Raw genomic sequence first — 20,491 nt, 5'->3', positions numbered from 1 at the left:
ACCTCCGATTGGCGCTTATATTCTCTTTATTTGCAGTACTGGGTGGAGAGTCTGACCATGTGCCAAAGGCTCACCTTTTTGGAGGAGGAAATGAAGAAGATGAAGGCGTCAAGCGGTCAATCCTCCGCCGCTCAAGAGTAGACAATGTCGAGGTGGCCAAACTATAGGTCGATCTAGAGAAGAGCACAAAACTGCTCAAGGCCGAACAGGAAAAGAGTGCAGGGCAGGCCACTATGCTGACTTGGCTCAATAAGCAGGTCACCACCTTCGACAATAAGATCGAGTCAACTAATGCGAGGAAGAATCGGACCATCGAAGACCTTGAACTGAAGAATAAGGAGGTCCGGGCCCTGGCCTAAAAACTCAAGGAAGCTGAGGATTTCCTTGTCGCCGAGCGGAACAGCCAATCGGCTGAAGAAACTACTCTTTGAGGGCAAGTTGCGACCAAAAACAATGAGCTGACCACTGCCAAGGATGAGCTGGAGGCCTCCCGAGCGGCTTTAAAAACTTATCAGGATGCCGAGCCCAGCCACTTTGAGGCTATGAAGAAGAATTACCTTCACTCAAACGTTTTCAACGAGAAGGCCACCGATCGGGCTCTGCGCCTCTTTGATATGGCCATCAATGGGACGATCGACCAGCTCCGAGAGGGTGGCTACCTACCGATAGCTCTGACCAGTAGCATCATCAATCGAGATAAACTCACTGCGTCGTTGCCTGATGATGCCCTGGACTACCTTGAGTGAGGCCGAGAGTCCTTGTAAAAATTTCTAAAAAAATTTTGAAGTCTTAATGAATGCTCGTCCGTTTGGACAATTTTTATCTCCTTGTATGTTTTTTCGACTCCCCTTTTCTGTAAGCATTACACGAACTCGTGGCCCCGTGACTCCGATCGTCCATAATTAGTCTATCCAGTCGACCGATCCCTTTTGTATTCAGTTCCGTCATGATTCTACGAGCTTTCGATCGGTCCCGGGAATGTCTTGAAGAATTATATTAAACAGTCACTATATTTTGAAGACTTAGGCTTTTGAGTAGTCGACGCTTGCCCTCTTATTGAGCCAAGGGCTTAAGGTCATCGTTCAACCGTTGTGGAATATTAGGCGAACACTGGGGTTTAAGGTTGCCGCTCGACCGTCGATGTGATCCTGGGTTTAAGGTCGTCGATCGACTATTGACGTAGACCCATATTTAAGGTTGCCCCTCGACCGTTGATATGATCCTGGGTTTAAGGTCGTCGCTCGACCGTTGGTGGAGACAAGAGTTTAAGGTCATCGCTCGACCGTTGATGGAGATAAGAGTTTAAGGTCGTCGCTCGACCATTGATGGAGACAAGAGTTTAAGGTCGTCGCTCGACTGTTAATAGAGACAAGAGTTTAAGGTCGTCGCTCGACCGTTGGTGGAGACAAGAGTTTAAGGTCGTCGCTCGACCATTGATAGAGACGAGAGTTTAAGGTCGCCGCTCGACCGTTGATGGAGACAAGAGTTTAAGGTCGCCGCTCTACCGTTGATAAAGACAAGAGTTTAAGGTCGTCGCTCGACCGTTGATGGAGACAAGAGTTTAAGGTCGTCGCTCTACCGTTGATAGAGCAAGAGTTTAAGGTCGTCGCTCGACTGTTGATGGAGACAAGCATTTAAGGTCGCCGCTCGACCGTTGATGGAGACAAGCATTTTAGATCACCGCTTAACCGTTGGTGGAGACAAGCGTTTAAGGTCGCTGCTCGACCGTTGATGCAGACAACCGTTTAAGGTCGCTGCTCGACTGTTGATGGAGACAACCGTTTAAGGTCGCCGCTCGACCATTGGTGTATACCCGAGTTTAAGGTCATCGCTCGACCGTTGGTGGAGACGAGGGTTTAAGGTCACCGCTCGACCGTTGATGGAGACAAGAATTTAAGGTCGCCTCTCGACCGTTGATGGAGACAAGCGTTTAAGGTCACCGCTCGACAGTTGATGTAGTCATTTTCTCAAGAGGTATTATTCGCTTTTATTCATATTTTGCCTTGCGTTCAAGAAACATTCAAAGATACATAAATTCACTCGCGCACCTCTCATCCTGGCCCCATAGGGTTGGAGATGATTCGCGCTCTACGGTTGTTCTGCCTCCTTCTCAGGTTCCCGATCGACTATAATTAATATGGTGGCCTCCGTCCAACTGGGTGATTATGGACTTCTCTTCGTAGACCAACTCCTGGAGCTTTCTAGTGATGGCGTTCACCTCCAAGCACGGATTCTTCCGAGCGCTTCTTGCTTCGGCCTTGACCATCTCGACGTAGCAGAGCGGCCAGCTGATCGCCTCTGACTTCACCCACACGGTCGTCCACTGGGAACTTGATCTTTTGGCAGTAGGTAGACACCACCACTCGGCCCAGGATGATGTTGTAGGCCATCTGTGTGTCCACCACGATGAAGTTTGTGGTCCTGGTTCTCCTCAGTGGCTCTTCCCTGAGTGAGATGGCCAATCGGGCATGTCCGAGCGGCAGTATCTCGTTTCCCGTGAAGCCGTAGAGTAGGGTCGTCATGGGCAGCAACTCATTATGATCAATTTGTAATTGATCGAATGCCTTCTTGAATATGATATTCACCGAACTCCCTGTATCAACAAAAAGTTTGATGAATAGTATAATTAGCGATTACCGCTTGGATGATCAACGCGTCGTCGTGAGGGATCTCCACTCCCTCCAAGTCGTTGGGGCCGAAACTAATCTCGGGCCCTTCGACCTTCTCCCTGCTGCATCCCACTGCGTGGATCTCTAGCCGCCAAGCGTATGACTTCCTGGCGCGGTTGGAGTCGTCTTCGGTCGACCCTCCGGCGATCATGCTTATTTCTCCTCGGGCAACATTGCTTCTATTTTCTTCTTCCCGAGCGGAGGGTCTATTTCGCTCGGTCGTAACTCGGGAGGGATCAGTGTCATCCCTCCGCTGATGTTAATGGTGTCGCTCGGGCGCCCTTCTTTCATTCTCTCACCGCCAATAGATGCCTTTGTCGCCAATCAGGAGAAGGAGATATGCGACGGTATCCTCTTGGAGTTGGTCGATCTGCAAACAATTGGTGCCAGACCGCGGCAATCACGCGTATTGTGGGTCGGCGACTGGTGAAAGGAGCAGAACATGGGTGTCCATACCTTGCCCCTTGTCGTCTTTGGCCGACCGGAAGCCACATGTTGCACGGCATGTATCCTAGCCTCCTGGTATGGTCGCGCTCCCTCCGCTTTCGGCCCTTTGGGCGGTTGGTGGCTACTAGCAGATCGCCGCTTGGGCGCCGAGGGTTCGGTCGGTGCCTCTTTTCTCCTGGCCGCTTGGGCTTCTTCGACATTTATGTACTCGTTGGCCTTCTTAAGCATGTGGTCGAAGTCCCTGGGTGACTTCCTGATGAGTGATCAGAAGAAGTCTCCCTCGATGAGCCCCTGAGTGAATGTGTTCATCATTGTCTCGGATGAGACCGAGGGGATGTCCATGGCTACCTGATTGAAACGCTGTATGTACGCTCGGAGCACTTCCTTGGGCCCTTGCTTTAGGGCAAAGAGGTTGGCGTTCGTCTTCTGATAGCGTCGGTTGCTAGTGAAATGGTGTTAGAACGCGGCTTGGAAATCTTTAAAGCTTCGTATTGAGTCGTCCAACAGTCTTCAGTACTAACGTTGCGCCGATCTGGAGAGGATAGTGAGGAAGAGTCGGCACTTCACTCCATCTGTATATTAGTGAAACGCGGCTTCGTTATCTAACCTATCCAGATGATCATCTGGATTGGTCGATCCATTGTATGTCCCAATCACCAACAGGGTATAGTGTCTGGGCAGAGGGTCTTGTAAAATCCCCTCTAAGAATTGTAGGTTGATCCGTTCAAGCGACGCGCTGCTTCAGGGCACCTTGCCCTTTCGTGCATCCCGAACGAGAGTATCATCCGAAGAAGATCCCCATTCTTGATTCGCATGGGCTATTTCGGAGGGGGTTTGAAACAAGGCGCGATGGAAGGGGATCAGCGCGGGTGGCGCTTCCCCCTGTGTACCAGTTGGCCTTCTATTCTGCCCTCATACGGATATTTTCTCCTCTCAGTCTTCTTGCCCCGCTCGTCTGCCTGCCACCGATGTTGTAGGCTATGGCGCTAACCGATCGGCTAACGCCTGTTGTTGCTGCTGTTCGATCATCTTTGCCACTCGGGCTTGCACGAGCATGTCGACCTCTTCTTGGGTGAGCGTCACGGTGGTGAGTTGTCCAGCGTCCTCTATATTCTCGGCTCGGATGGAGGCTACGTTCCCACAAACGACGCCAAATATGATCCTGCCCGAAAGTCGAAGAGATGGAAAGCCGGGGATGTGGCGCTTGTTGGAGCAATCCCAATGGTCCGTGTGACCATGTGTTTTGGTGTTTTGGCAAAGGGTTTAAGTTAGATTTACCCTTGTAATTTGATATGTGTATGTGAGTGTGCAGGTTTGCAGAATACATATATAACTCAGCTTGATGGCTTCGGATCCGGTGAAGGATGGAGCATCCGAGGGACCGTGGACAAGGCAGCAAGGACAAGGGCCGAGGGAAGCGACTTCGAGGCATACGCGAATGATGGCATTAGGAATGAGCCGCGGGCTTGGATGTATCCGAGGGACAAGAGCTAAAGGAAGTAGGCTTGAAGGCAAGAGGTCAAAGTTGCAAAGAAGAGTCAACTGAGTCGTGAGGGTCCGAGTATGAGAGAAATGTACTCGGGAAGGGGAACCTTAGGCTCAGCATTGTACCAGTCGATTGGTACTGGGATCAGTCGACTGGTGGTGAGCACAGAGATGTTCTGTGCCCGAAACGACTGGGATCAGTCGAGTGGTCCATGGACCAGTCGACTGGTAGAGAGCCGTTGGGTTGGCACCATTCGACTGGTGCAAGAACCAGTCGACTGGTAACGGTAAAACAGCAGGGATGTTTTCCTCCAAGCTCTATAAGAAGGAGCTTGGGATGGCCGACCAAGGTGACGAAATTAGACTTGGTTAAACCCTAATTAGTAGTCATAAGTACTCAAGGTTTCCCTTGTGTCCAGGTGTCTTTAGTGAGTGTTGTGGTGAGGTTTCTCCACTCACAAGGAGGTTTGAGCTAGTCGAAGTTTCCGGGGACTAATCCACCGACGGATTGAGGGATCGTCCACCTTACGGACAGCCATAGAGTAGGAGCAAGTTATCTCCGAACCACATTACATCGACGTGTATTGGTTTGCATTTCTTTTTTATTTATGTTTGTATTCGTATTTGTATTTGTATTTGTATTTGTTATTGTATTTCCGCTTGCGCACTAACGAATACGTAGAAAGCAATTGATTTGGGGGCGTCGTCTATCCAACCCCCCTTCTAACCAGCCACCGATCTCCTATAGCGCTCCCGTCGACCGCCTATAGACTCCGCTCGGACCTGCAACACAAACTATGTCAGTGCCGAGCCAAGGAAGGGATCCCCGCCGTTGGCCCTCCGACGCTCAAGTCAGTCACCGACGATGAAGTGGAAAGCAGAGCAACAAGAAGACTGTAGCACAAACAGTGAATATCGCATACCTCCGCCGATGCTTGGACACCCCCCTTTATATAGAGCTCCGGTAGCGCACGTGCATACTTCCCAAGGCTAGCATGCTTCTCGAAGTTTTCCTTGAAAAGACTTGCCAATAAAGTGTCCTTGACACAGTACCTTAACGGGTCGAGCATATCTCTGAAGTGACAGTGGAAGCTTCCGTCGTACGATCTTCTAGCTGTCTGTGCTCAGTGTCAGCGGCGCCAACTCCCAAAAGGATGTCGTTGGATATCAGAGGGAGTGTACTGCTAGGTCGAGCAGGTTGGCTGCTCGGTCGGTGTGTCGCCGCCTTGGTGCCCCATTTGGTTAGCCAGAACCTCGATACTCCTTTGCGTGTCTGCTCTACCGAAGTTCCACTCTGCCACTGTCGAGACCTGCTGCCGAGCCGAGTGGTGTAGCCACTCGGCCGAAGTTGAACTCTGTCGATATCAGGCTCGACTGTCTGGCTGAGCAGGGTAGTCGCTCGACCGAAGTTCCGTCTCCCAATGCCGAATATTGGTGCCTTGCCGAGCGGGGAAGCTGCTCGGGCGGTTTCTGCACATTGTCTTCATTGAACGTCGATCATTAGACTTCTCCATGTGTCGAAGGAGCCAGTGGATCGGGGCCTCCTCCCCCGGTCAGGGCATGCTTCGCTCGACCGACCAATGTCATCTCCGCATTGAGCGCCTTGATTTTGACCTCCTTTGATCTTCACCGTGGCAGCGGGGGTGGGCCCCTCATCATCATCGCATCAACTGGTTTTATATTCTTTTTTGAAAAATAATGTAATTTCGTGGAGTTCAAAAAAATTAGTTATTATGACACTTTCCAATTATGAAGTTGAGTATGTTACAACTACTTCTTGCACTTGTCATGTTATATGGTTGAAAAGATTGTTAAAGAAACTCCATTTAGAGCAAGAAGATGTTACAAGAATCATGATTGATAATAAGTTAGCTCAAAGTTTGGCAAAGAATCTAGTGTTTCAAACGTAGCAAAGATATTGACACAAGATATCATTTTATTCCAAAAACATTGCAAAGAAAGAAGTTAAACTTAAGTATGTGAAGACCATAGATCAAGTTATTGATATTTTTACAAAGCCACTCAAATTTGATGATTTTCAAACATTGAGGTTCATGCTTGTAGTAAGGAAGATTCAAATTTAAGGGAGAGTGTTAGAAGTTAAAATATACTTGAATATACGAATCATAAATATTTTATGTACATGAACCAAGTGAAACATGAATCTTGTAATTTAAGTGTCTAGATAAATAAGTTTATGTATCTAATTAATGATGTATGACCTAGGAGTTATTGGGTAATATAAATACTCTTGTAATATAAAGTTGTAAGATAAACATTTTTTTTAATACAAAGTTATTATGCTACCACTTTTTTTCTCTTCCTAGAAAGTTTATTTGAGAGCTCATCACCTTCCAACATTATGCTCGTCAACCCGGTCCGCACCCACAACCACAACCGCAACCGCTTGCGCTGGTTATGGAAACTGGAGCAAACTCTGCTAATGAAACCTGGAACATTTGCAAGCCCCAACGGCGGGCCAAATAAGTGTAACTTGACAATCTCTCAACTTAAAATTATTCATGGCTAGTTGTTTGTTACCCAACGAAAACATAATATGCAACACCAAAAATAAATATGGCTAACACTTTCATTTTTGCGTGGTCCGAAATCTTTAATTCCTACTCAATGACTGAGTGACTTAATTACCTCTCGAATTTCACTATATTTCTTGTTTTTACAATTGAGAAACTCTTTACAATTTTTTTTTTCTTACATTGAGAACCAGAAGACAATAACCTTTATAAGTAAAACCAATAACAATATAAATACAACAAGAGTAAACATGAATATAAACCACTTTTTAGTTTTTTTAGCCTTTTTGTGAGCTTTTAATTAGTAGCCTTGCTAACAATATAAATACACTGTTCTTTTATCCAGTCATTTTATTTTATTAATTCAGGTATTCAAATTTTACTGACCCGATTAATCCTGACCTTCCTCCTAATCTGTCCACCGGCCGGTAAATCAAAAAACACTCATGATAGTGTGTCGACTTCTGACTTCCATATGTCATCCATAATCTTAGGGTTGCGCGTCCCTTGAATTCCAAAGCCAAGTACCCAATCCTCCTAAACCTATTTAACCATCTACTAAGAATTTAATCAATCTTATGATAAAAAGGTAAAATCGCTCGTCCCCAGCGTCCCCGTCGTACCCGACCTAAGACAATCATGAGAGAGGTAAATCATAACATCTGAGCGAGCATGTAGTAGATGGGGTGAGTTGCACAAGGACCAAGGATTTACACTTCAATTACCCTGAGTTTCGACCTCATGACCTAAAATGATAAGCATCCCACCATATACCAACTAGATGACTTATGAGATAAAGAATTTAATCAATCTTAATCTACTTTGACGTCTCTAATCCCTATATACCTAATCGCTCTGATTTAGTTGAACTTTTCTACTAGCACCCGTCTTTTGCTAACATCTATTGGATTTCTTTGATGGTCAAGAATTCAATCATTAATCTTGACTTGACAAAAGAAGAAAACACATCTTCCATCAGTATCACTCTGATGGAAATCTCACATATGAGAGCTTTTCTCTAGCTGATCATTTGTGAAAAATACAAGAAAAAAAACGTAGTTAGATACATGAGGTTTTCATCATACAGAGTTTTGGGAAAAGATCCATTATACATAATTTTATATTATTTTTAGAATTTGAATCCATGACCTTTTGTAATTCATCATCCATAATCTGTGGATGAGATGAAAAATGTAAGAAGAATAAATAAAAGATAGATGAGATTATATAGAAATTAAAGAAGCCGGCATACATAATTTGTGGCCCATCATCCATGATATGATGATTTTGGTCGGACCCCAAAGCATTTTTTGTCGACAACTACAAACAACCAACAACTTTATTCGACAGCACAGTAGGTGCATATCAATCTAGCTAGGTGGCGGTGACGGCGATCTTCATTCCGGATTTGCAGTGGCCGGCGAAGCTGCAGATGAAGTAGCTGGTGCCGCGGCCCAGCGTGATGCGATCGTTGCCGGAGGTGAAGACCTTCGAGCCGCGGGGGGCAGAGCAACTGCTGTACCCAGCCGCGCTCACCGCCACCACGTTGTGCACCGACGGATTGTACCTAAACACTGCAGCGGCAGCAGCAGCAGCAGCAGAAGTTGAGGAATGCACATACAAGAACAAGAGCGTACAGCAATTGACGATGATACTCACCGAGCACGTCGCCGGCCCTGAAGCGTTTTCCATCAGCCCAGCCGACGGTGCTGAAGCTCCAGCCGCCGCCGTCGCCGACGGTAAAAGTGGCTCCGTCGGCAACTTTGCTGTGCAGCAGGAGGCAAAGCAGCAGGGTGGTGAGCCCCAGAGCCACTGCTGCGCTGCCCCTTCCCTGAGCCGCCACCATCGTAGCTAGCTGTATACTGAATTAGTCGAAGAGCTTTGTGAGTGGAGAAGCTGGAGAAAGGAGTGACAGTTATTTATAGGCATTTCAGGTCCTGCAATGCGGAGGGACCGTCCCATTTAGAAAAAAAAAATCTATAAATATGATATAGTTAGAAATGGAATCGTGAATATTTAAGATGATAATTAAACATCTTTCTATACACCATACCCCAGAGATTTAAAGATAGAGGTTGAGAAGTCTGGGAGGGAGGATTAATTGAGATAATCTGAAGCCAACCACTCCATTATTAGTTTGCACGCATGGAGCTATGTGGCCGGCCGCGTTAATGTTTGGTACAGCGGCGGAGGCAGAGGACCGGGGAAGCGGCGGAGTGACGCCATTGCTACGGAGGAATCGCACACTTGTAATCGTGGCAGTGGACAGGGTCAAGTTCTCAGATTTTTCATCCCCAAGAAAATGTCTGCGATGAATCGTAAATGATATTCGAACAGCAAGTATTTGACAGTCTTGCCGTTTTGCTGCGAACGGTAGTGTTCTAATGCGCTGTAATTGAGACACATGATGATAAAAGTGAATACGTTCATCCTAAATATTTTCGTCAATTTGTCTCAAGATCAACACAGAGATGATAAATCATAAATAATTATTAACTTTTAAAATAATAACTAACACATAAAGAAAATATTTATCTTACTTTGCCGAAATTCAAATCCTAGACCTCATGATGACAATACTTCATGCGCTAGTCACTAAACCGTCTCTAGGATATTATACTTGAGACTCGAACAATATGAACAAGTACCACAAATGCTCCATCGGACTTTCCAATTTTATCGTCTTGACAAAATCAAAAGGCGATTCCTTTTATAGAAATTGTTCAAAAGCACTATTCTTTTTATTGAAATTGTTAAAAGATATTTTATTTATTATTATTAAAATAGTATTTATATTCCTGTAACTAATACCCAACTGTAACAGTTTTATATTATAATATAACACTGACCAAGTTTATATTGTAATAACTGCTATTTATATTAGTTATTAGTGTTAATAGAGTTGTTCAATAAAGATATTTTTAGAAATAAAAATTACATTATTTTGATAATAAATTAAAAAAATACCTATTTGACAATTCTAATAAAAAAATATTTTTTTGTGTCTTTCCCATGTTGTTGGTATGTTTTCCTCGGTGGATTTAGAAATCCTACCAGGAAGGAAGACTTTATATTGCTCTTGGAAGTTCACCAATTTTCACTCGTTAAATTTTTGCCCCTTAACAAGCAAATGAACTATAGCCTAATCATCACCCATGCATAAAACGAAGGATATCACATAATTATATAAATATTAAAAATTTGAATAATTTAAGTTTGTCCTTTAGTCCAATCTAATCTAGCAGGGTGAAATCATCACTTAACAATTCTCTCAGGACGAACTCATATACACTAAAAGGGATAAATTAGGAAGACTTATTTAACTTTAATTGAACAACATTCCTAGACAAGAGATACGAGATAATCAGAAATATTATTTGTAGCTATCGAAAATTGAATCATACCTCTATCGTGGCAAGTCCTGTCCGAATACTAACTCGGCTATACCTGTAAGGGTGTCCTTTAGTCTAATCACCTCTAGACATTTAGGACAATTGATTATATATCTTCTATTTTTTTTCAACTCTTCTAATTGATTAATCCTAAAGATAATCGATCTGAACCTATAAAAAAAATTTTATCAATCATCAGAATAATTTTATAGGTGCAAACAACATGTTAGGATTGTCATCTAACCGAAAAAAAAATAATCCACAGTCCACCATAATTAGGAATTGACTCAAAAAAAAAAAAAGTAAGTTTTGGTTGGGGAGGGAAAGAAATCAAACAAAAGGTTGAGAGGCAGTTACTGATCCTGCATTCGTTCCATCAGCAAACTAATCGGTAGAATAATTACTAGGAATCCTAAACATGCTGTCCGGATATATCAGCAGATTCCCCATCAGTATAACTATTCTATGACATTTCCATCAATTAATGCCGACAAATTAGATCGCAGATCCTTTTCATGGCACTGTGACCTTTGGCATTTGTTTGCTTTCGTTTCATCCCATTTGTTTGATTCCAAGTTCAAAGAAGGCGAGGCCGACATGAACCAATGACCAAAAACAAAAAACCAAAAAACAAAAAACAGAAAAAAGGTATATTCAATCTACCTTGTCCATCGACCTATTCAACCAACTCAATTCAACTGGTTTGATTAGCTCGTTCAACTTAGGCAAGTGCAGTTCACCTTGCCGGCACAACACTCCCAACTTGGCTTCCCTATCATGCCGAGTCTATTTCATCATCTAATTTGCGAGGCCTATTAAATCTATGGGTCCATCTAATCTGCCACTCGAAATATTTAATTCTTGAAGAATTGAATGGAGTAAAAATTGATATCAAATGTGATGTGATCCAAGTATACGTAAGTGAAAGAACTGTATCATTGTATGCTTAATTACTGGGACAAAACCAAAAAGAAAGAACTAGTATTACCTGGTCATCTCAAAAGTCAGACAACATACTTCGAAATTTTTAGGCCTTCAGCATGAATGTAACTTGGAGCTGAACTTTATCCAAGGTCAGAAAATGTTTCTGTAAAATACAAACTTATTAAAATATTTTGCTGAGGAAAGAATCAGCAAGAGGATGCTGAACGCAAATTTTCATTTTCAACATTGTAGGTGCAAATCAGCAGATAGTTCTGCATCAATGCAATTCTTCCGTACATCACCAAATTGGCCAGCAAAACAGCATGACACAAATTGAACCTCAATTATCCTCTGAGAATTCCCTTGGATGAATGCAGAAATATGCTTAGATCTTATTTTGGACTTTGCTTTCTTGTTCGAGGATGTAGCTTTTCTTCATTTCTTCCAGGATTGTGTCATTGGTGCTGTCATAGACTAATAATTTAGTATAGTTTCTCAAACAATACCAGTGGAAGTTATCCCTTGCACAAACTCTAATAAAGCAAAAAAGAGGATAATTAAAGATTAGGTTACAGGTTAGTTTGGAATTCACATTAAGCAAAAACAAAATTCAAAGAGAATATGCAGATGATATACATATGCACACAAGTCGTTTGTGGAAGCAAAACTGCGAGGAAGTGCTATGCAGACAAATAAATGGCTAACATCAAGGTATTAGAAAAAAAAAAAAGGGCATTTACATTGATAAACAAAAGCTACAATAACAAAAAAAATATACCAATTGATACATCTATTTTAATCTTCCAAATAGAAAAAGTAATTAATGCATTTCTGAAAATATAGATTAATATATTTGGAAATTTGTTATTTTCATATGTCAAATCATGCAATGCAAAGTACATGAAAAATAACAATTCACATAAACCAACGATGTTTATTTGGCTAGAGTAATGTTTCAACAAGACCAAAACAAACCATATCTAATGGTCATTGGAATTTTATATTCCTATTATCCAAGGAAATTCTCATTTCTTAGCAAATAAGTGAAAAAATAGAATCATCATCCCGTTATAGTATGATCAAGACCATGAGAATAATCCAATACCCTATTTTGATTTCGATTATTGAAAAAGAGAAGAAATAGAATAATCATCCGAATACAATATGATTAAGAATAAGAGAATGAACTAGTACCATGATTTGGCTTTTCAATTAGAATACTAAAACAGGGAATTTAAGAGAGTTAGGATTATTATTTTTTTTCCCGACCCACAATATAAAAGAAATAATTCAGGAATTACTAAATATGAACTCATAGCAATCAATTCAATCATATAACAGGATTTAATTGAGTATAAAGGATCAAAAGAACTGAGTGTGAAATACAAAATGAAAGTATATAATTTATGTAATTCTCTAAAAAGTGCATATCCTATTTGGATCTTCATTGATAACCATCTAGAACAATATTGCTATTGGAGTAGAGACACACTACTTGATGATGATTATGTTGCTTTGTGTATCTAAACGATGAGTTAGCAATCCCAACATTCCTTTTGGATGCCATACATAAGGAAAACTTGTCATTTTTCATTTCCTAAGATAAACATCAAAGAGACTTCTGCATGGACCTTTATTACTAGAAGCTGTTTTTTCTTCAGTTTTACAGGATCATTACTAACTAATGTATTATACCTAATAATTACAAAGATTGATCCTGAAAAACTAGCCAAAGCATCAATCACCATGACAAATAACTTAAAAAGTACTAGGAAGATATAAATTCATTTCTAAAACTTGCCCTAGGCGGCCGCCTAGGCGTTACGAGTCCGCCACCCACACTGGAAACCTACAAGGCGGGTGACCTAGGTGGCCCTCGGCGTCGATGATTTTGGGTTTTTAATTTTTTAAAAAAAAAAACTGACCAATAAATCATTAAATTTAAAATCCCTAAATTACCTATTTGTTTGTTTGTGTTTGCCTCTTCGTTTGCTCTCATCGTCTCATCGCCACGGCTTCGTCGATTCTAGTAAGTTTTTTTTGTTTTTGTTATTTATTTTTTGTTTCGTCTACTCCTCATCGGCGTCAGATACGTTGCGGGACGCGTCTGTAGCCGTCGGAAGAGTCCACAGCTGCCGGATGTGTTGTCGGACGCGTCCAGCGGCCTCTCATGATGCTTCCAACGGCGTCGGATGTGTCCCGTGACTCTTCCAGCACCGTTGGACTTCGCCAGAAGCGTCCCACAACGCTTCCAGCGGCGCCGAAGGCCTCTCGCGACGTGTTCGGTGGTGTTGTCGCGAGTTCCTATACTGTGCATAAATATTTTTAGGATTTAATTAAATCAAACAACTCCCAACTGAGATAGTTTCAATAATAGACTTTCATAAAGTCTAATTAAATTATCCCAATTAAATATATAAAAAATAAATTTAAATTTTATTTATTTATTAATAAATATTATTAATTTATATAAAACAGATTTAAATATATATAAACATATTTAAAATTTTAAAAATTCTAATAAATATTATTAATTTATATAAATCAGATTTAAATATATATAAAACATATTTAAAATTTAAAAATTCTAATAAATATTATTAATTTATAAAAAACAGATTTAGAAATATAAAAATTATATTAAAATTTAAAAAATTCTAATAAATATTATTAATTTATATAAATCAGATTTAAATATATAAAAAATATATTTAAAATTTTAAAAATTTCAATAAATATTATTAATTTATATAAATCAGATTTAAATATATAAAAATATTTTTAAAATTTAATTTTTTTAATAAATATCTAATAAATTTTATTAATTAGATTAAGATATATTAAAAATATATTCGATTATTCTCAGACTTGTTAATGTTATTTTATACAGTACAATTATATTTTATATATAATTTTTTTCTTAGACTTGTTGATGATTCCAATGTTTCTGAATTTATTCTCCAATTACTTTTCAGGTTATCACAATGGCACAACATCTGTAACTCAACCCGAATCCGGGATTCTTAGGAGAATGTCAAATGACATTGAATGGGAGTTTGGGATGTTGATTGATTCTAAAAACCTCGATAAAATTAAATGTAAGTTGTGTGATAAAATGATATCGGGAGGAGTGTATAGGATCAAATAGCACATTGAAAATATATCTGAAAATGTATCTAATTGTCGAAAAGCATCTCAAGAAAACAGACTATTTTAGAAGGGAGGAATAGAAAGAAGAACAAAATAATGGAAAAATAAAGTGGTAGAGCAGAGGTGACTATTTCTCAAAACGAAGAAGGTCCTGAAATTGAAGGGATAGATGGAATTAAAAAACCTCTTCTACTTGGCCCCATGGATAGATATGCATTAGTAATTGCTCCAGCAAATGTAGGTTCAAGTGGGAGTAAAGTGCACCAAAAATATATAAATGCAGCTCTTTTCAAAGAGTGAACTCAACAAGTTCAGCAATATGTTGGGAGATGGGTTTATGAAAATGGAATCCTATTCAATGTTGTTGACAATGATTGCTTTAAGCAACTAATGGAGGAAGTGGGTCAATTTGGACTAAGATTCAAGCCTCCAACTCAATATCAACTTAGGGAGTCACTGTTGAAAGCCAAAGTTGAAGAAACATGAAGAAGAATGGGTAAAGAATGGATGGTCGATCATGACAGATACATGGAGTGATAGAAAAAAAAGAAGCATATTAAATTTGTGTATTAATTACAAGGAGGGTAGTACATTTTTAGAGTCTAAAGAATCTTCAGACGAGGCACATACAGCTGAACTATTTTTGAAGATGTTGACAAATATATTGAACAAGTAAGAGCTCAGAATATTATTTAGATTATAATAGATAATGTCACCAACAATATGGTTGTAGCTAAATTGATGAGAGAAAAGCAACCTACAATCTTTTGGAGTTCATGTACAACTAACACTGTTAATCTCATGTTTGAAAGTATTGACAAGCTTCCACGATATAAAAAGGTTATTCAACAAACCAAGTCTTCTACCATTTTCATTTATGTTCACCATAAGACTTTGTCATTGATGAGAAGTTTCATGAAGAAGAGAGACATAATCCAACCAGGAGTTTCCTGGTTTGCATCAAATTTCCTCACATTGCAAAGTTTGATTGTAAAAAATTCTAGTTTAAGGGTCATGTTTACAAGTGATTTGTGGGAGACATGTAAATGGTCAAAAACAAACAAAGGAAAATTGACTTACTCTACTGTGATGAGCATGAATTTTTGGAATGATGTGACATTTTGTTTGAAAATATTTGCTCCTTTAGTGAGAGGTCTTCGATTGGTAGATGGAGATAAAAAGTCATCCATGAAGTTTCTATATGGGGAGCTTCTTCAAGCTAAAGAAGATATTAAGATGGCCTTGAACGACGTGGAATCAAATTATCAGCCTATCATAGTGATTATTGAGTCAAAAATGAAGGATGGACTTGATACAGCATTGCATACTACTGTCTTTTTTGTTGAACCCCTATTTTTACCATAATAATAGTTTTGTTGCTCTTCATGAGGAGGTTGCGACGGGGATTTTTGAATCCATGAAATTTTGCATGCGGTTAGATGTACAAGATACAATTATTAACAAGAAATTTGCAAAATATAAGTTATTTAGCAAAACATTAGTAGCAAAACATTAGTAGCAAAAGCATGTGAAAAGAATGATGATACATTTGATCCACGTGCATGGTGGAGTACATATGGTGCTCACACACCCAACTTGCCAAGAGTGGCATTGAGGACACTTTCATTAACTATAAGTTCATTTGGGTGTGAAAGAAAGTGGAGTGCATTTGAAGGGATAAACTTAAGTCTTTAATTTGTTTTAAAGTTTATATTTATGGTACTAACTATAATATTTACTTTCTCTTTTTTTCTTAAGATTCATACAAAGAAAAAAAAATAGCTAGTATTTGCCCAATTTAATGCTAGATTGTTGAACAAACAAAAAAGAAAAAAAGAAAGGAATGTCACAAGGTTGGATTGTGGATAGCGGGGAAGATGATGAAGTTGAACTAGGATCCGAGCTCACATGACAAATGGTTGATGAAGCAAGTGGAGCAGATGATAATCTACAACCCGAAGAAGCTCTAATGTGCGAGAACTTCACGAGGATGATTTTGCATCCGAAGAAGAGGAGGATCACAATGATGATATTGAGTTTGTGTCTGATGAAGAACAAGTTGTTGAAAATGATGGAAACGAAGTAAAATAAATATGATATTTTATTAGTTGTGTAATTCTAAAGTTTGAACTCATTTCAAATTTAATATTTTATTAGTTGTGTAATTTTGAATTTATTTTAAATTTGATGTTATTGTCTTGGAGTTATAGTATGTGATATATTATGTAATTTATGTGGATACCGTAGAATCCGCTTAGCAGTGCCTAGTCCCCACCTAGGCCTAGGCACTGGTCTGGCACCCTTTTAGCGCCTAACAAATTTTAGAAACTTGAAATTCATAGATATATCACTAAATATTTTCATGTTGAACCAATGCAATTTTAGTAATTTCAACCAAAACATTAATTTGAAACTTTATACGTTAATAGTTTGAATTAAGAATAAGATTTTAGGATTGAGAAGATGAAATTGATTTTTGTAAGAAAAAAAATGATCTAGGAAAGATGGGTGAACAGGGACTTATTTTGATTAAGAATTTTATATGCATGGATATATTTTCAACAACGTTATTAATGAAGTTATGCGTGGATTTTGTGCAGTTGTTATGTGCCTTAGATTTTTGAGCATTTGAAATTTGAATGCTCAAACTATCCCGATTGATTGGTATCTATAAGAGAAAAGAAGAGGGAGGCAACAGTACAGCTAACACCATTTCCTGACTTAAGTATGAAAGTTATTAACATACAAGAATAAACATGATTTAAGCCCCATTAAAAAATAAAAGAAAGTCAAATAAAAGGGTTTATATCATTCTCACTTTAGGTAAATGAGTTTGGATGTTAATATTGAACTTGGAAAGATGAGGACTAGACATGGATGACACTACTAGAAAACCATGAACTTACTATTGATGAAGGCATTCATTCAACTCTTTAGCTGCTTTCCTACAGTGCCAAACTATAGAAAAAGTTCTTCCGGCAGCACATTCAGCATACTTTGCACACAGATGATCACACTCCTTCAGTGCCTTTTGCTTCATTTTGCTGCGTAAAGCTGGAATTCTTTAATTAGTAAACAACAAAATGGTAACAACCATGGAAGTTAACATGGCTTAACCATGCCTATAGTCACACCATTATGTTGCAAGGATGAAAATGTGGAAAATTATTTCGATGTTAAAGATCCTAATGTAAACACATGTTTCTATACTTATCTTGTATGTTAATTAGGCATGACAAGGTTCCAACAATTCCAACACCCGACATATTTATAAGATATAGTAGGGTGACTGATCATCTCCCAAAAATCGCAACACCGGAAACACGAGAACAGAAAAATACATAAATATCAGAGAAAATAATGCAGAATCAAGATTCGCGAATTGAGCATAGAGAAAGTAGATTAAGAATCGGGGATACGACAGGAAGCAGGAGAGAGGAAGATACCTTCTTCCACCTTCTTCTTGACGCGGCTTTCTCTGGCCTCTTGTACGTACCCCATGGCAGAAACCAAGCGAATCCGAGCAGGGATTAAGATTTAAGAAATGCGAAACCCTACGGTGGAGGCGGAACCTGACGACTTCCTAGTTGACGACGACGTCGTGTAACCGAGAACGGCCTGTGATGAGTATTGCAGATAGGCACGTGTAGAGGTAAAACGGGCTAAATGGGCCAGAAACGAAATAGGCCGACTCAAACCATTTACATGTCGTGCATCGACATGACTCGTCACTGGCCGCGTTGGATGCCAGCTCGGCACAGGTCCTTATAGGCTTTGAGGGGACCGCGTCTCCTATCAATACGTGAGAGAACTCCCATTAGGACATCCACAGTGGGAGAGCTCCCACTGCATAGGAAGAAGATCCCTCCCAGGGAGCTTCTTCCCCATTTGAGAAGGAGCGGAGCCGCTCTTTCAACTTTTTTTTTTTATTATTTTTTAATTAAAATAAGTTTTTTTAATTTAAATATAATATTTAAAATGTTTTTTAATTTAAATATAATATTAGAAATATTTTTTTAATTTAAATATAATATTAAAAATATTTTTTAATTAGGAAAGAGATATATATATGGTGTGGAAGTTTAAAAATATGGGACTCATGAAAGAGTTATTGAAAGGTTTTTTTGATAGTGGAAAGATATGTAAGATTTTTTACTTTTGATGTGGTGCGGATGTGACAACGAACTTATAAATCCAATTTTATCGTGGGATTTACTATGTCACTGTCACATCAAAAGTAAAAACTTTACAACTTTTATAAACCTCTTCCTACAATCATAAACCCAACAAACAATTTTATATTGGACTTACCACATCATTATCTATATTTTCTATTTACTATCTTATTTACTATTTATTTATATATTATCATAAATATATATTTATAATATACATGTTAATTAATTTATTAATAATATATATTAGTTTTATTTAATATTTTTAAATGAATTATTAATTTAATAATTAATATATAATAATTAACTATTTTTTGTTCACTAAATATATTTACGAACAAAATAATTTCATAAAAATATTATTGAAAATTTAATAATTTACAATATTAACAAATAAATCATTACAATGAAATCATAAAATAAAACAGAGTACATAATTAAAATAGAATTAAAATATAAACGAACTATAAAGTACAACATAAATAAAAAACTTACAAATCAACAAACTATAAAGTACAACATAAATTTAAAAAAATATAAACATCCACAAACTACAAAGACCAACATAAATTAAAAAAACATAAATGTCTACAAATGACAAATCTATTATAGGTCACGTCTCTTTGTAATTTCTTCAACTATTTTCATATGCCAATGAAGTTATGCCTCTGTCATTCCACTCGCATCTTTCATAATCATATCATAATCCTTTTGCTTTAGCTCGAGTTCCTTAAGTGTCAAGTTTTCCTTTTGATATTGTTGCATTTGTTCTCATTTCACGTTGAAGTATTCGCCTTCTATAACTTTGGTTTTATTCTTTCTTTTCGCCTTCTGTTGTCCTATTAGACGTGAGCGAATTTCAGAGTCACCATCAGTATCCGGATTGGTTGAAGAAGTATGTGCTCCTGATTTGGAAGTCCTCGCCTTCTTATCAGCATGACGACCAAGAGATTGGGGAGCCCTTTTCTCGCACTCTGTTATAATCTTCCATACATGTTCATACTTGAAAGCCTTATTCTTGTGTACCTTTTTCCACATATCATGTGTAGCGGCTAAAACATCAGCGTCACTTTCACCACTAGCCCGATTGTTGAAGAAATTATTGTACCATCCTGAGAACTTACCAATATCAGGCATAACTCGATAGTAATGTGACTTTATCGATGTCCATTCTCTTGTTGTCATACCCGTAGGCTGATTATCATTATAGTACGTGGAGGTACGTTGCCAAAAATGCTTATTCTTTTGTGCATTACCAACTTTTGGGTCATTGGTAATAGTTCCCCAAGCTCTTGCAAGACACTTCTCCTCGACGGTTGACCACATCACCTTAGCTCTATTACGAGAGGCATTCATTTCTTTGTCATCCTCCTCATCATCCTCGATGTTAATATTTTCTATCCCAGGTATCGTCGAATGTGGTGGAAATTGAGAGCGTAGCATTGAAATTGGTGTTGGGAGCTCTCTATCGGATCCAGATCCACCCAGACTCACCCGTCAAGATTCATTCAACGACATGCTTGATGGAGATGGAGTAGTAAACACTTGAGAAGGAGGTTGCATCATAAACTGGCCACCTATTGAAGCATAATCAGATGGAAACATGAAAAATGGAGCATGATGAACAAAATTCGAACCAGTGGGAGTATTTTATGAAAATTGAGTTGCATAAGCAAATTGCGACGGATGAAGATTGGGAAGAAAATGCGATTGAG

General features: G+C 39.2%; 3 protein-coding genes across 5 annotated transcripts; all 3 read right to left on the bottom strand.

The window, feature by feature from the left end:
• Positions 1-8,338: 8,338 nt before the first annotated feature.
• Positions 8,339-11,776, bottom strand: LOC122052756 (basic blue protein-like). Of its 2 annotated transcripts, none has more exons than XM_042614447.1 (3): positions 11,516-11,776; positions 8,795-8,997; positions 8,339-8,709 (listed from the first exon to the last, which is right to left on the bottom strand). In XM_042614447.1, exons 1-3 carry the CDS (start codon positions 11,521-11,523, stop codon positions 8,510-8,512), a joined length of 411 nt encoding a protein of 136 aa, XP_042470381.1. In that variant the 5' UTR covers positions 11,524-11,776; the 3' UTR covers positions 8,339-8,509. The 2 variants fall into 2 exon arrangements, with proteins under 2 accessions (XP_042470381.1, XP_042470382.1); XM_042614448.1 differs by lacking the exon at positions 11,516-11,776 and adding an exon at positions 9,189-9,400 and having other exon boundaries at positions 8,795-9,072.
• LOC122052757 (uncharacterized protein DDB_G0275933-like) lies at positions 11,569-18,242 on the bottom strand. 2 transcript variants are annotated; one of them, XR_006132088.1, is made up of 4 exons: positions 18,048-18,242; positions 17,508-17,655; positions 11,749-11,915; positions 11,569-11,614 (listed from the first exon to the last, which is right to left on the bottom strand). XR_006132088.1 is itself a non-coding variant. In XM_042614449.1 (3 exons), the coding sequence occupies exons 1-3, from the start codon at positions 18,100-18,102 to the stop codon at positions 11,837-11,839; spliced, it is 282 nt and encodes a 93-aa protein (XP_042470383.1). In that variant the 5' UTR covers positions 18,103-18,242; the 3' UTR covers positions 11,569-11,836. The 2 variants fall into 2 exon arrangements, 1 of the variants encoding a protein (XP_042470383.1); XM_042614449.1 differs by having other exon boundaries at positions 11,569-11,915.
• A 1,305-nt stretch (positions 18,243-19,547) lies between these two features.
• Positions 19,548-20,219, bottom strand: LOC122050763 (glutathione S-transferase T2-like). Its single transcript, XM_042611643.1, has one exon. It carries the CDS (start codon positions 20,217-20,219, stop codon positions 19,548-19,550), a length of 672 nt encoding a protein of 223 aa, XP_042467577.1.
• Positions 20,220-20,491: the final 272 nt, after the last annotated feature.

The sequence above is a fragment of the Zingiber officinale genome, chromosome 3A (assembly GCF_018446385.1).
Source record: "Zingiber officinale cultivar Zhangliang chromosome 3A, Zo_v1.1, whole genome shotgun sequence".
Taxonomy (NCBI): domain Eukaryota; kingdom Viridiplantae; phylum Streptophyta; class Magnoliopsida; order Zingiberales; family Zingiberaceae; genus Zingiber; species Zingiber officinale.
This window is presented reverse-complemented; position numbering and strand designations above follow the sequence as displayed.

Coding starts and splice junctions, on each gene's coding strand:
- LOC122052756 (XM_042614447.1), bottom strand. Junction 8,710..8,794: donor CAGGGCCGGCGACGTGCTCG/GTGAGTATCATC, acceptor CTGCCGCTGCAG/TGTTTAGGTACAATCCGTCG.
- LOC122052757 (XM_042614449.1), bottom strand. CDS start 18,102: ATGGGGTACGTACAAGAGGCCAGAGAAAGCCGCGTCAAGAAGAAGGTG. Junction 17,656..18,047: donor CAAGAAGAAGGTGGAAGAAG/GTATCTTCCTCT, acceptor AAAGAATTCCAG/CTTTACGCAGCAAAATGAAG. Junction 11,916..17,507: donor AATGAATGCCTTCATCAATA/GTAAGTTCATGG, acceptor AGTCTATGACAG/CACCAATGACACAATCCTGG.
- LOC122050763 (XM_042611643.1), bottom strand. CDS start 20,219: ATGCTACGCTCTCAATTTCCACCACATTCGACGATACCTGGGATAGAA.